We start from the raw sequence: 15,443 nt of genomic DNA on the forward strand, positions 1-15,443 counted from the left end.
ACGGAGGAGCGCTAGTTAGAGGAGTTGGGGGGAAAGAACAATTTCTTACTTTGATCAGGTTAAGTCTGTCATACTGGAAAGGAAACCACAAAAATTAGGATTGAACAACAGGGAGAGAGTCAAAGGTGAAAAGGCGTGCCAGAGCCACAGAGCCCACGACACCGTACACCCAGCGCAGGGAGGCACAACGCGGGGGCCAAGCAAGGACCTGCCTGGGCTCCCGGCACCTCAGCGCCCGGTTCCAGAGCTGGCGGAGCAGGAAACGGCTGCGGGCTCCCCCTGGCGGCCATAAGCCAGCACTACAGAGCGGAAGCTAGGCGGTGGCACAAACTAAGGGGTCCTGGAATAGACCTGGGCCTTGACGTCTAGCCCAGGGCTCTGGGCAGGGCTGGCCGGGGTTAGGGCCCGCCTCAGCAGGACAGCTGCAGAGTCACAGGAGCGGGGCCTCACCAGCTACCTCGTCCAACCCCAGTGGACTAACACACGAGGAAATGGGGGCGCAAGAGAAGGGCAGGCAGACACTGTGAGCGAGGCCTGGCTTCAGGGAGAAGTGGCGGCACTCTCCAGCCGGCCTGAAAAATATGAGGTCACCTCCTCTAGCGCACAGGATGCAGGGAGCAAGGTGGCCTGGCTGTGAGAACAGTGGCAGTAGCTCTGGCCACCAGACCCCTCGCTGCGGTTGCATTCGGTCAACCTGAGAAAAGGCTCTACCGGGGGAGGGGTATCCCCACCACAAGACTCCCCTCCCTCTGCTCACCTCACCCCTGCAGCTCTCCCTCGCTCCCTGCTCCGGACCCTGACCGCGTAGAGCCTAATTCCTACACTGGTCCTCGTGTGTCTTCTCTGTCCCGCACGCACACTTCCCAGACCAACCACGGCTGCCACCACGTCCGCCTGGGGTGGCAGGCCGCCCTCCCCGCCACAAGTCAGTCCTTGTTAACTGCTGTGCTGTCGGTCGGTGACGATGGTCACGGCTGGGGAGAGGATGGGACCTCAGTCTGTGGCTGATGGGTTCAGGCACCGCCTCACCCAAGCTCTTCGTGGGGAAAGAAAACCTGGACCCTGCCAGTCACCTCCCTCTTCAGCTCCTTAGCAAAGGGGCTGAGGTGCACTCTGGGCTCACGCTCAGCTCTTGGTCTCTTCCTGATGCCTCGTTCTGCCCCTCCACAATCCCACTGGGAGTTCCAGCCTGGTTCCGTGCACCCGCTCCCCGCCTCCGACGTGAGCTCTCCCGCCTCCGACTTCATCCGAGCATCCCAACTGCTCATGTGGTTCTGAAGGTCAGGTTAGGTTTGTGGATAATCTGGACACAAATAATCAGGATAATCTGTGTTTCTTATCTCCCTTCCCAGACTAGATGCTGCCTGGGGGTAGGAACCTGGTCTTCATACTCCTTTCTTAAGGAAGACCTACCATTTAGAGTTTTTAAAAATCCTCACCATTGGCTACTCCCCTCAACCCATCACCTGACCAAAAGAGGTGCTCCGTTAAGTGCTGACTTCCGTGCTGTAGACCATAGATAAGTATTGCTCTGCTCACTGAGGGCCTTGCTAGGCACAGGGGTAAGAGTGTAAGGAAGCTTAGGGCTTGACCTTAGGATGGAAAAGTGCGTAAACACTGTGGGCAGAGGCAGAGACATGGAATAACTGGATGCCCTGTCCCGCCGCATCTGCCCTCTCCCCAGCCAGAGGCATGAGGGGCTCAGGAGGGGCTGACGGAGGTCATCTCCAAACCCCGTCCCCAAAAGGCCTGCACCTGCCGAGCCCCCCGAACCCACAGGGGACTCCTGGGGGCCTCCTCGGGGCAGGCAGAGCTCCTCCTGCCCTGCCCACAGCCAGCAGCTGGTGGTTTAAAATCCTCAGAGCTAAGATGAGTTTTTAGCCTGAAGGTCACAGACTGTAGGATTAGCCCTGTAGCCACTCGCTCATCCCTCAGTAACCAGAACAGCTGTTGAACCCTGCTCCTCCCCAAAACCCTTACAGAGGCTTGAGACTATGATTAAGTCACCCCCCAGCTCTCTCTTCTTCAGGCTGTAGCCACCCCCTTCCCGCGTGGGTATCATTTCCTGAGCCCCGCTACTGTTGTAAAACACCTATTATTCACCCTCCATTCCCTCCAAGTTCTCCTCAGGCCTCTGAAATCCTGGGGTCCTGGGCAGACTCTGGCACGGGCTCCCTGACCTGGTTGCATCTGTGCAGGGCCTGAGCAGGGACAGCTCTCAACGTCCACGACCTCCCGGGGCTGGTGCCACGCCCTGTGAGAGAAGACTTCTCCTCTGGTCACCAGCCAGGATCCTAAGAACACCACGAGCCCCAGGCTGGATGGCGGGTGGAAGCATTAAGGGGCGCTCAGGCTGAGCAGCTCTCAGCGGGCAAGCGGAGGGAAGGAGCGGGCCAGGGCGAGCTCCTGGGGTCGCTCTACTGCACCAGGGAACTCGTGTAAGGGAATTCGTGACCCTCAATCAGCTCACCTGGTGAATCAGGAATCACCCACCAGAGCAGGTACAAGGGGGTATCAGGACCTGCAGCCCCACCAGATCACAGTGGGGGGGGGCGGGGGGGGCTCCCTTCCCCAAAGGAATGAGACTAAGCCCTGGCAGGACTCTGCTTCTAGATGGTTCCAGGAAAGTAGGGAACAGATGCCCAGCCGAGGCAGTGTTTGGGGCGCAGGCAGAGACACGGGGGTGGGGGGCGGGTCTGGTCTCCGACTCCGGGTGCAGTGGGAATGGTCCGCTCAGTGACCTCAGCCAGCCTGCCAGGGGCAGTGGGGCCGGCCCTTCTGGGAAAGGGGCCAAGCGAGACGCATGGGCCAAGATGGGCGAGGGAAGAGGGAGGGGTGCGGAGCACTACAGACAGTCCAACACCGGAGGGGAGACCGAAGACAGAGACAAAAGATGGCTTACTTTTGAGAGGCGCTTGTGAGACTAAGACCATGCATGCAAAGAAGGTATTTGGGAGATGGGGGGGGGGGGAAGAAGAGGAAGAACAAGAAATCAAACGACAAATTCAGGTGGGAAGCCAGCTCCCGAGCCTCCCGGGGTCCCCTCCCCTTCCCAGGGCCTGTGAGTCCAGCAGGTAAGAGAAGCTCTTAAAGGAGCATCTAGGCAAAGACATCTCCTGCTTCCCAAAGGACTAAGGGGGTGGGGGAGAAGAAGGTCTCTGGGAACCATAAGTAGCCAGGTACCCAGGGCTTATCTTATGCCCCTCCTTAGGCAAAGGCCCGGGGCTCAGGTGGCAACTCTGACACACTTGGGAGGGATGGAGAGCCCTGTCACCGTCCTCTTGGCCAGATGAGTACCAAGTAGGTTATTACCAAAGGTCAGGCAGGGTGATGGCCAGGGCGGAGGTTAAAACGGCATTCCGCAACCTTCCCTGAGGACTCCCTTCCTGGCACTACAGTTGTCCCAAATAAAGTTCCCTTCTACCCCAAATTTGGAAAAGGTAGCAGGGCTAAACAGATGACCCCTCCTGACCCCCAGAGCACCTCTCCACCAAGTCTCAAGGCCCGTGAGGCTCCCTAGCCCCTAAAGAGAGATAACGGTCATTGCGGAGTCATTTTTCCAGCTCCCGGGGCCCTCTCGGAGTGCTTAGCTGAGACGATACAATTTAACTAGGGTCTCTCTCCCCTGCCGGCCCCGCCTCGCCTCACTGAATCAAGGCTATCTCTGGGACACTAGGGGCCGGTCAATCACGTCAGGTCCCTGGATGACGGGGTTCTCTGCTTCATTGTCCCCCCAATGCCAGCTTCCCTGCAGCCAGCCAATGAGCAAGGACAGAGTCCCCGGTGGGGTCTGGCTCACCTTGGAGTTCTTGCCACCGCTGCGGCCGGACTGCGAGGGGCAGCTGCGCTGCACGCCCTGCTCCGGCGTGGACGGGGACTTGTCCGAGGAGTGGTCTGAGCCCTTCTCCACCATGCTGTCTCCGTCCGGGTTCTGAGGGGGTGGCGAGCGAGACCGCTTCCGGAGGATGGGGGAGCAGGCCGGCGTGCTGCGGTTGGAGTTACTGGCAGTGCTGCAGGGGCAGACAGGGAGAGGGGGCGGGGTGGAGAGGGAGGGGGAGGAAAGACAAGCAGTCAGTGACTGAAGGCCAAAGACGGGTCCCAACGAGCCAGCTCAGGGAGCCAGGGTTCGGGGCTGGGGAGAAATAGGGAGCAAAGGGCCCAGCTATGGACTTGCTGCACCATAATACTGCTGCTGGCCAGGAGGGGGCGGTGGTGTCCACGTGAAATGGAAATAGCAATAGGAAGGGGTAAGTAGGGCAATTAGACATGGAGAGATTCGTTCACCCAGCCATCCATCCGACCATCTGTCTGTCCATCCATCCATCAGATACTGTCAGGACACCCCCGCCCCCCCATTATATGCCAAGAACTGTCTAGGGAACACGGAATTTAAGATCCGAAAGGCTCATCAGAGGTGATATCAGTACTATCAGCTCATTTTATACATGCTGCAAAATCCAGTTTCTGCATTTGGTTTTGGAGATATCTGCCCATAAAAATAACAAAAATAATCCCACTTTCCAAAGCATTCACAACATATTATTTCACTGGGTCCTTAAATCATTCCATCAAGGTAGTAATGACGAGTGCCATAAGACCAGCGCGTGGCAGAGAGAATCAAGCGTTCTCTGATCACAGAGGGCTTGGAATTCACTTGCAAAAGGTACCTCGTACATCCCACCGTACCAAATCCCCTCACATCAAGGCTTATAAAACTGTGTAAATATTTAGCTTGTGTTCTTAATGGACTAGAGGAGATGAAGAAAGGAAGAGGAGAGGAAAATTAAGTGCAGTTAAGTTCTAACAGGTGTTTGCTTTGCTCTGAGAGAATGGAGGAAGGAAAGAGACGGGGGAAGGAAAGGTTATGGAGGAAAGAGACGGGAAACAGGAAGGAAAGCCCACGTGAGACTGGAAAGCCAAAGCAGCATGCGGGGAGGGGGTGAAAAGCCCAAGGCCTGGCACAGGGCAGTCAGGGCAGGCTTGGGGCTCTGGGCCCAGCCGGATGGATGCGAGGCTGTCAGGGCCCCAGGAAGCACCCTGGGAAGCTGCATCCCCACCTTCCCTCAGCGAGTGGAGTGTAGGGCAGGGAACACTACCATTTGCATGAAGATCCAGCTGCAACCTCAGATGTCCCACTGGACCCATCTGCAATGAAAACCACGCCCCTTTCAGCAGAAGCTTCCACCTGGGGATCCTTGGCAGAGAGAAAAGGAAGGAAGCCCAAAGGCCCAAACCAGCAAGTGCGGGAGGAGGGCAGCAGTGGGGCGAGGGCAGGGCTCTGACTTTTGGAAGGAAACGGATGGAGAGAAGAAACAAAAGGAGACCAGAGTAAAGGAAGCCAAATGTGACCAGAGGGCGTATGGGGACACTAAGGCCGAATGTTTTGCTTCATCCCCAAACAGAATTTGAATTTGGAAACTCAGTTATAATACCAACAACAACTGTGATTCAGAAAGCGGCTCTTCAAGTTCTCACCCCACCGCCAACATCCTCATCGTCTCCGACTTCTGAACTCACCTACTACCATCTCCAGCCAAACCCTGGACAAAGGAAACTACGTTCTTCTCCCTCGGTTGGAAGAGCTGGGCCTTCGAAGAGCAGCAAGTGGCTCCTGGGACCCGTCCGGGGGTGGGGGTTGGGGGCCTCGGGATGGGCCGAGGAACAGAATCAGGCGCTCACCTCTCTGGGGGCAGCCCCGCCCCCTCTCTCGGGCCAATCGCAACCCACGGCCAAACACTCCAGGGCTGAAGCCGTCTCCTGGCACTGCCTCACTGGAAGGACAGCCAGGACCTCTGCCCCTCACCTCAACTAGTTTGCTCCGAGAAGCGAGAGCAAGGGTGTGGATGACACCAAGTACACGCCTGTCTCGGACACGCGGACGCACAGCTGGGCTCCTGTCTTTTCCCGAGATAAGGGACATCCTCACACATGGTGATTCCAGACCCAGGAATAGAAAGGAGCTCCCTTTATCCTTCCTCAAACTCTGAATCCCTGAGAAAACTGCCTGTTGAGGAAAGATTCGAGCAAAGGGTAGGCAAAAAATTCCAACCGGGAGGAAACTCACCGCAACTATCCAAAACCGCGTGAATCTGGGCGCTCGTGGTCGACGTGTCTAGGAGATGTTCTCCCCGCCTAGTGACCCCACATCAGCTGACCCTCCATGTGCCACCCGACGGGCACCAAAAACTCTGCTTTCAACACTTCAGTCAACAGACAACTTATACTACCACGTGCCATTTTCCTCTCTGTGCTTATAAGGCTGTAGATTTGTGTTGCTTTTGAAAATCTCTCCCCTTCTCCCTGATGACGCACACCTCTCTCTTCCATTCCTCTTGCTGTCTCAGCAGCTGGCTCCTCCCTTGTCCCTCCACCTGAAATTTAGTCCTTCCCCAAAGGTGGGCCCTTCACCACCTGAGCCATTTCCTGTTTTCCATGACTTCAACTATGCCTGGAAGCAGAGGACTCCTCTACCTGCTTCTGGTCCTGTTAGCTTCAGCCCAGCAACCTGTTGCCACCGTGACATTTCCTCCAAACATGTCTCACGAGCACCTCAGATGCTCCAAACTGAGTTTGCCGTCTTTCCTCCCAAGCCGCCTCCCACTACTGCCCAATCTCCGTGGCATCCTCATTTCCTAGTCTCTCAAGCTGCAAGCCCATCTCTTGCATCTCACCCCACAAAAAGTGAGCCACTGAATCCCATCAATTCCATTTCCCTAAAGCTCCCATAACCCATCCTTCCCTTCCACCCCCAGGGCTCAGGTTCAAGCTCTCAAAGCCTCTGGCCTAGACTTTTCTAATAACCTTCTAAGTAGTTTTCTCCTCTCCTTTCCTCTTTCATGCCCATTCACACCTTTGTCCTTGAATCTTTCTAAATAAAAGCCTGATACTATCTTTCTGCCCCCTACTAGCGTTCCTATTAAAGTCCAAAATCCTCAGAATAGAATTCAAAGCTCTCTACTGAAAATAATTTGACACTTCCCTAGATCTCAATACTTTCTCCTTGTACTCGCCCAAAGGGTGCCCATCTTCTCCTCCTACTTATCTTCCCCTGGTTTTCTTAATACACATTCTTCTTCCCCTGCCCCCTCCCTTCCCAACGGCTCACCACTTGTGCGTGAAGCGCTCTCTCCCTTCATATGTACCCAGTGGAGTCCTGTTCATCCTTTAAGACCCATTTCAAACCCCACCTTCTCCAAAAAGCTTCTGTAAACCTCCACCACTGAACTGACCAAAGCATTTAACACTTTGGTGTTTAACACTTCACTGGTGTTAAAGTGAAGACCTTCACGCTCCTGGGCGCACACCTCTGAGCCTCCTCCCTGCTCAACGGGACGCTCTGTAAGTAGTATGAGCTCAGTTAACGCCCAAAGCGAGTCTCATTCTAGTGCACACCCACGGCTTTAACAACCCCCAGGATCACGACAGCTCCCAAATCTGCACCTCCAACCTGCTAATATTAATACAAACAGCTAAAAGTTTAGCAGTGCTTATGAATTCCTGGCACAGTGGCAAGCCATTTATTAAGGCATTCTCTCATTTAATCTTCCCAACCAACCTGTGAAGTATTAATGGATATTACCAGTCCTGTTTTTCAGGTGCTAAATTGAACGACTGACAGATTAAGTAGTTTGCCCAGAGTCACACACATGGGTAAGTGGCTGGAGAGGCCTAATCAAACGTAGGCCTATCTGATTACAGAGCTTGTTCCCAGAACCAAGCGCTCAGTAATGTCTGTTTGCTGGGTGACGAGACAGGAGGATAGAGGAACAGGATTGATGGGGAGCTGAACGGATGGAAAGAAAGAAGGAATCAACTTTCGGCCTCTAGCCTTCAATCCATTCTCTATTTCACTGTCAAAATGAACTTTCCACAAAAAGTAAATGGGTCATTTTTGGCCCTCCTCTGCCCCTGGTTAAAGCTCTCTATGCTTTTCTGTCTCCCTGGAATAAAATCTGAACTCCAAACTATGATACAGAAGTTCCCCAACTGTCAACTCCAAGCTGCCTTTGAAAGCTCCGGCTTGGCTACGTCTCCCAGGACACACTCGGACTCCGCCATCAATCAAGGCCTATTCACGGATCCCCTGCCACGCTCCGTCACTCCTCCACGTTTTATCAGTCTTTCCCACCCAACACATACACTCGAGAGTAAGCCCAAGTATTGCCCTCAGGCCCCACCCCATGCTCCACCTCCCCTCTGATCCTTCGCTAAACAAGAAGAAATGTGAGGAGCTAGTACAGTCCTAACTCGGCAGAATCACAGCTAGACTCGTTCGATTCCTAAAACTCTTACTTTTACTAAGCTTTCTTATTTATTATTTTTTCCTTTGGCCACGCTGTGCGGCTTGTGGGATCTTAGTTCCCTGACCAGGGATGGAACCCGGCCCGCGGCAGTAAAAGTGCCAAGTACTAACCACTGGACCGCCAGGGAATTCCCCCTAAAACTCTTTTAAAAGGCACTCCATCATCCTACAGATTCGGATGTCCTGCTGAGCACATAAAACCAATTCTTATGAATCTCATAACTGTAACACTGTTTGTTCAACAAACTCTACAATGTGTGCCATTAATCTGATCCTGCCACCCTTATTAACAATAGTGTTACATTGTATTTCAAAATCCTTGGATTTTAAAGCTAAAAATGACCTTAGGTTTGCTGTAGAAAGAAAGGAAGACATGGATTTTGGAAGGGCTATTGGAGTAAGACCGCCCCCACTCCAGATTTCAGAATTAACACAGCCAACTCTTAACTTCACATATAAGAAACCTGAGAAATAGAGGTTAAAGGTTAAGTGTCTGGCCAAGGGGACAGGACTGCACATCTGGATCTTCTGTTCCACAAACATCTACTGAGCACCTGGCATAATACTAGGCGTTCAAGTTCATACCGATGAGTCAAAAGTATCCTTGTGCTTAGGACATTATCATCCGGAAGAGCTAGACACGTATTCCTCTCATTTTAATATAAGCAACAAGTGGTGTGACAGGAGAGAGGAAAGGAATCTCAGTCAGAGGTCAGGAAAGGCTTCCTTGAAGATACGGCCCTTGAGACTTAAGCTGGGTCCTGAAAAATGTGTCAGAGTGAGCCAGGTGAAGGGCGTGGTAGTAGGAGGGAAGAGACAGTTCCTGGAAAAAAAAAAAAGACAACCCACAAAAACCAAAACAACAGCATGAACAAAGGTATGAAGGCCTAAAACAGCATGGCGTACACAGAGCAGTACAAGGAACTGTGTGTTTTTGAAACATAACATACTTGAGCGAATGCTTAAGAGATTCTTGTCCTCATCAACTCTCCCCAGTAACAGGTCAGCTGAAACGCCCCCAACCACCTTCAACCCACTGCAAGGGGCCCAGAGGTCATTCACTCACTTCCCGTCTCTCCTATTTTATTTTATTACTATTATTTTTTTTGATACGGACCTTTTTTTTTTTTTTATAGATTTGTTTTTGGCTGCGTTGGGTCTTCGTTGCTGCGCACGGGCTTTCTCTAGTTGCGGCGAGCGTGGGCTACTCTTCACTGTGGTGCACGGGCTTCTCATTGCAGTGGCTTCTCTTGTTGCAGAGCAGGGGCTCGAGGCGCGGGCTTCAGTAGTTGTGGCACGAGGGCTCAATAGTTGTGGCTCGCGGGCTCTAGAGCACAGGCTCAGTAGTTGTGGCGCACGGGCTTAGTTGCTCTGCGGCATGTGGGATCTTCCCGGACCAGGGCTGGAACCCGTGTCCCCTGCATCGGCAGGCAGATTCTTAACCACTGCGCCACCAGGGAAGTCCAATAAGGACCATTTTTAAAGTCTTTATTGAATTTGTTACAATGTTGCTTCTGTTTTATGTTTTTTGGTTTTTATGGCCACGAGGCACGTATGATCTTAGCTTCCCGACCAGGGATCAAACCCGCACCCCCTGCAGTGGAAGGCGAAGTCTTAACCACTGGACCGCCAGGGAAGTCCTCCATCTCTCCTATTTTAAAACCTCCATTAAAGACTATGTCACTCCTCCCCTGGTTACTTTGCTAACAAACAGTGCTTCCTTAAGTCTGGCCACAGTATCTCATGCTACAGTTTCATCCTGCTTCCCATAGTTAGGTCTGGCTGATGTCCCTGAGAAACAGGGGCACATGGAAAGAGGACCAAGGCTCTTGGGCTTTCTGTGGCGACCCTCCTGGCCGCATCTCCCACCCCCACTCGAGACGTGGGAGCCACGGCCCCGGTCTGCTTGGTCTTCTGTTTCCATCCTTCTGCCTGTGTAGTCCTGCAAGCCAGCCCCTGATCAGCCACCCACACAGTTTCAGACCCCCGAGCAGAGCTGGATAGTCAGCTGGTGTCCCAGTGCTCTTCATTTTTTTTTAAAATAAATTTTATTTATTTATTTTTGTTTCTGTGTCGGGTCTTTGTTGCTGCGTGCAGGCATTCTCTAGTTGTGGCGAGCGGGGGCTACTCTTCATTGCCATGCACGGGCTTCTCATTGCGGTGGCTTCTCTTGCTGTGGAGCACGGGCTCTAGGCGCATGGGCTTCAGTAGTTGTGGCACGTGGGGCTCAGTAGTTGTGGCTTGCGGGCTCTAGGCACGTGGACTCAGTAGCTGTGGCTTGCGGGCTTAGTTGCTCCGTGGCATGTGGGATCTTCCCGGACCGGGGCATGAACCCGTGTCCCCTGCACTGGCAGGCGGATTCTTAACCACTGTGCCACCAGGGAAGCCCTCCAGTGCTCCTCATTTAAGTTAACTTGTTTGCTTGCAGCAAAGTTAACTGCTTCTGCCCCAGGGATTGCAAGATATGTACCTGTCGCTCCACCCCCAGAGGCTCCTTTCTGGCTCTCAGGCCACTGTGGGTTCCGGCCCTGGCTCATTCCCAATCAGACCCCCTCCTTCCCACCCCTGGACACTTCATGTTCACTCTATGGTTCGCCCTGAGCCCAGCTCTGCCATGGCCTGGATGATCAAACGTACGGCTGTCACAACTTCAGGGCCCCATACTGGTAATTTTTTAAAGACTGCCTAATACATTCCAGCGCACCCCACCCCAATAGAAAGAGCATTTAATTAGAAATGTAGAAAGCCAGTTTCAAATGAAACGTTTGTTTGCTGAAGGCCTGCTTGGGCCCTGCAGGGTCAGGATTAATTGCTAGTGTGCAGTGTAAGCAGGCTCAGCGTTGAGTCCCAGCTTTGCCACTTGCTGTGTGACCCCGGCCTCTAAGCCTTATTTTTCTCATCAGACAAATGAGAGATAATAATACCTACCTCAGAGGATTGTTGTGTTAAGTGAAATAACGTAAGTGAAATCTTCAGTGCGGTGCCCGATACATAATGAATGATCAATAACTATTTCTGAGCTGCTCTTATTAAGAAGGTTTTTGTTCCTCTCTGTAAAAAGTGGAATAATTATCCTTGCCCTTCTTCCTCAGAGGGTTATATGGACATGCTTTGAATGCTCCCAAACATTACTTCCCATAGGAGGGACCAAATCTACATGGGGTGCTCTCTTGAAGCGCAAAATCCCAGCTCCACCCCCACTCAATAAAGGACAATCTCCAGGGGATGGTCTTACGAATCCGCATTTTAAACAAGCACCATAGCTCATTCTGATGCACCCCAAAATTTAAGAACCAGTGTTCCCAAGGACTAAACCATATAAGGATCAAGGGATCAGTGACCGTATCTGCCCCAGATGACAGAAACCTGCTTATAACTCTCTTGAGCGCATCAGCTATTCAGTGTCCGCCGGGTGGGTGGACTCGCTGTAACAGAAAGTCAGTTGAGCTTGTCAGAGGAAGCGCCAATGGAAGAGACCCCCGGGTTGCTGGGGAGGGGGCTTGAAGGTGTGGTTCTCAATGTAATACTACGACTCAGCACACCTTCTTTTGGTGCAGGAGCCTGACAATTATCATTAGATCCCCGCCCACAGCCATATTACAAACACCGCTCCCCTCCCTGCCTTTAGTAGCATCTAGTTAAAGCGGATTCCGGTATCGGATTCCGGTATCGAGCGCTTCCTAATTCCTAACAGCTGACTATTCTGTTATCTAGCTATGCCCGCCCCCATCCCCATGCCAATTCTGAAGTTTCATCAGTAATCCTCCTCAGCTCTTTATAATAGCACTGCAAATATCCATGCAAATTAGCCAGCTCCACTTTGAATTTTCCCATAGCACATGTTCCGGTGTCTGAGATAGGATGGCCATAGGTGTATTTGCATAATAGTTGCATGAAATTTACATGCTTCCTGCAAATGCCTCCATTAGATCTGTCCACCTAAACTGGTTCCAAATTCAGAGTTGACGAGGATTCCCTGAAGATGGTTGTTTTTCAATCCCTTTCTGTATTCCTGCTTGTCACTTAGTGTCTCTGTACCCATAAATCCACAGCACGGTAGATGGGAAGGGCAGACCCAACCAGAACTTTGCAGAGGAGGAAAAATAGCCCAGATCACAAATCCCAGCTGGGCCTCAAATTCCCCTTGGGCCCTCCTCCTTGGAGAGCAAAATACCAAGTCATTTAGAAAAAAAATTTCCCAGGCCTGCTTCAGTTCTTGTTATGATGTCCCGGAGCTCCAGGTCTTGGCCCCCTTTACCCATGAAAATAAAACCACAGTCTCAGGTCCCCAAGGGATGATTGTTGCAGAGAAAGAGTCAGAGTCCTCTTACTGTTATGGATGGAAGCACAGGCCCAGGGAGATGATGTGACTGTCCACCAAGGGGTTAACAGGCAGCTGGACAGAGTGCTCAGCAGTGTAAGTCTCAGGAGCTTTTTTCCCCCATGCTTTTTAGGATACTGGATGGGGTGGGGTTTTGAAAGGATGGAAAAATGTACTATTGTTCCTCCTAAGAGGAGCTCCTGGTGACCATGTATAGAACTCACTCTTTGAGAGCCTATCACTTAGAATCTAAACCTGGCAACCACTCTGCCATTGGGTCCAATTCCTTCTCTTAGGGAGAAAAAGCCAACTGTGCTTTTTCTGTCAAACTGTGATTACCTGGTTGAAGAAAGGGGCCAGACAGCTTCTGAAGAGATGCCTTTTTGTTGTTGCTGGGGTTTTTTGTTGGTTTGTTTATGGCATAGAGGTTCTCTTCCCAACTTATGCTAAAGCAGGTCTCTCTCAGCCTGGTCCCAGAATGCCACACTTTGGTCTGGATGTAGCATCGTGTTGCCTTTCAGCAAAGGGCAGGGAAGGAGAGGAATCCTGGGATAATGCCTTTCTTTCCTAACACAGTTCATACAGGGCAACTGCAGAGCCTGACACTGAGCAGGCCTCCCTCCACTGCTGAAAGAGCAAGATGTAGACAGAGATGAACATCTCGCTCCCTCTCTTCTGTTCTAGTAACTTGCTGAAATGCCCCAGCGGCTTTCCAAGTTGGGCCTTTGGGTGAAATATACACAGTGTTCAGGGAAAGGTTCTGTCTGAAATTTGGAACCAAGAAGGTGGAACTAGACTGTTGCCAGGTCAGACCATGGGCAGAGACACCTTACAAATGGAAGCCTGACAATTCTCCAGACTCACTATCTGGCCACTGGTCATCCAAACATTGGTTCACAGGGTCCACATGGCCCAGGCCCCACCCTCTCTCTGCACTGTGCCCCTCATTGGTCTCCATCTCTGTAGATAATTCAGGGCACTTCTTATGGCCAGTAATTTCCACGGGCCCATTCTTCCTTCCCTGTCTTGTTCAAGTACCTATGGAAAGCTAATTTTTTTAAATCTTACAAAGGGAATGAAAGGTGGCAGAGCCCATCCAAAACATCTGCAGCCAGCTTCTAGGTACACCTTCTAGGTACATTCTAGATACATTCTCATTCTAGATACATTCTCATTCCCGGAAGGAATTACTTGTGGGGAAAGTCTTAGCAGTGACTTCAGTTGTTGATGAACTTATTAACTGAGCAATTCATGAAAGGGCAAGGTACATGGAAAGCGTCTGGCCAAGGAGAAAGGCAGAAGAACATCAGTTACCCTACTACTGGTGTTCTTGGTCCAGAGAGGTGATGGGTGAAGACAGGGCTGGAGAACGGGCAAAGGTGGTCTGCCTTTCCAACACAAGCCAAGGAGAGATCGTTCATCACAACGGCTGCAGCCTCCATGCACCCTACTCCCCCACTCCCTGGCTTTCCTACAGCTTCTGTTCAGCCCAGAGTTTGGAATTCAATCCAGGAACAGGCATGACAAACACTATTTTTCATTTCCATGGAGACCAGGGCCCGCAATAGAACCAAGACTCCATGCCTGAAATGCCAAAACAGCCTGACCCACTTTTCCTCCTTCCTACAAAAACAAAATAAGTTTGTTTGGGTCCTGCCAGAGCTGAGGGAGAAGCCAGGGCTCCAGTTATCTCTATGGACATTTCGAAGAGGAACAAATGATGATAACCTTTGAAAACTCTGATGACGCTACAGAACCAGGGTCAGAAGTCAGAGGCAGACATGAATTGTTCTGCACAAAGGTTCACAGGCCGCACCCAATCCATCCTGTGTCCTTGTCCTAACCTTCTGGAGGGATGGACTTAATGACCAGCAATCCAGTGCCTGGGATCCAAACTCAGGGATCTGTTTCCTCAACTTTCTCTTGTACCACTTCCTCCCTCACTCTATTCTGGCCTCCTTGGACCTTTCTGTTCCTCCAACACACCAAGTTCACCCCTGCCACAGAACTCTCACTCTAGAGTTTTGAATTTTGATTCCTTTTCAACTTTTAGATCAAAGTTCAAATGTCACCTCCCCCAAGCAGCCTGTCTCAAAGGGCTACTGCATCTAACGCAGCCTCCCTGTCTCCAGGCCATCACGATCACGTCGTGCCATTTCCCACCTTCACGGCACTTATCCGGAGCTGAAGCAGTCTTATTTTTTGTTGTTGAGTTGCTTACACTAGATTGAACACTCCATGGGGGCCGGGGCCTTGTCTACTGTGTGGTTCCCCAGTGCCTCTAGCTCAATGCCTGGGGATCACAGATATGTACTGCATGAATAAAGGAAGGCACTCATTTTAAAGCCCCTGTTCAGCCACTCTGTTAGATATTGCTTTCTTAAGCCTGCCCCAAGTCTGCCTTCTTATAACAGCCCAATGGTTCTTGTTCTGGCTTCTGTATCCATGAAAACTAAAATTTGACATCACTTCCAGACTTTGCTGGCCTGATCACTTTGTCTAGACGTAAGTGTACATATTTGAGTTTAAATACTGAGCTGTTTTGTGCCCTTGAGAAAAGTCACTTTATCTTTCTGTATACCTGTGTTCCTTGCCTACTGGAGGCTCACAACCTAGCTTACTAGGGTGACTGGAAGAAGCTAAAAACAAACAAACAAAAAACCCCAACTAATTAGACGGTGCATCCCCAAAGTAAAGGGCTTCCTATAATCTGCTCGTGGTGAGAAAAAGGGGGTTAGAAGTAGGAAGTCAGTTTCCAGCTAAGGAACTGCATCCTGTTTCTAAATTCTGTCCTGTCCACGAGGCAAAGACAAGGGATCA

General features: G+C 51.5%; 1 protein-coding gene across 2 annotated transcripts in view; it reads right to left on the reverse strand.

The window, feature by feature from the left end:
- GRAMD1B (GRAM domain containing 1B) overlaps nt 1–15,443 on the reverse strand; it is a gene marked incomplete at its 5' end in the record, with an annotated part of 176,548 nt that overhangs the window by 42,931 nt on the left and 118,174 nt on the right. The window contains 2 exons of one of the 2 annotated variants that reach the window (XM_082659710.1): nt 2,903–2,923; nt 3,800–4,010. In XM_082659710.1, coding sequence (XP_082515836.1) covers nt 2,903–2,923; nt 3,800–4,010 — 232 coding nt within the window. The remainder of the gene's footprint in view (nt 1–2,902; nt 2,924–3,799; nt 4,011–15,443) is intronic. The other variant, XM_082659711.1, reaches the window with a different exon arrangement.

This window comes from Grampus griseus, assembly GCF_964374135.1.
Source record: "Grampus griseus genome assembly, chromosome: 8".
In the NCBI taxonomy this organism is placed as follows: Eukaryota; Metazoa; Chordata; class Mammalia; order Artiodactyla; family Delphinidae; genus Grampus; species Grampus griseus.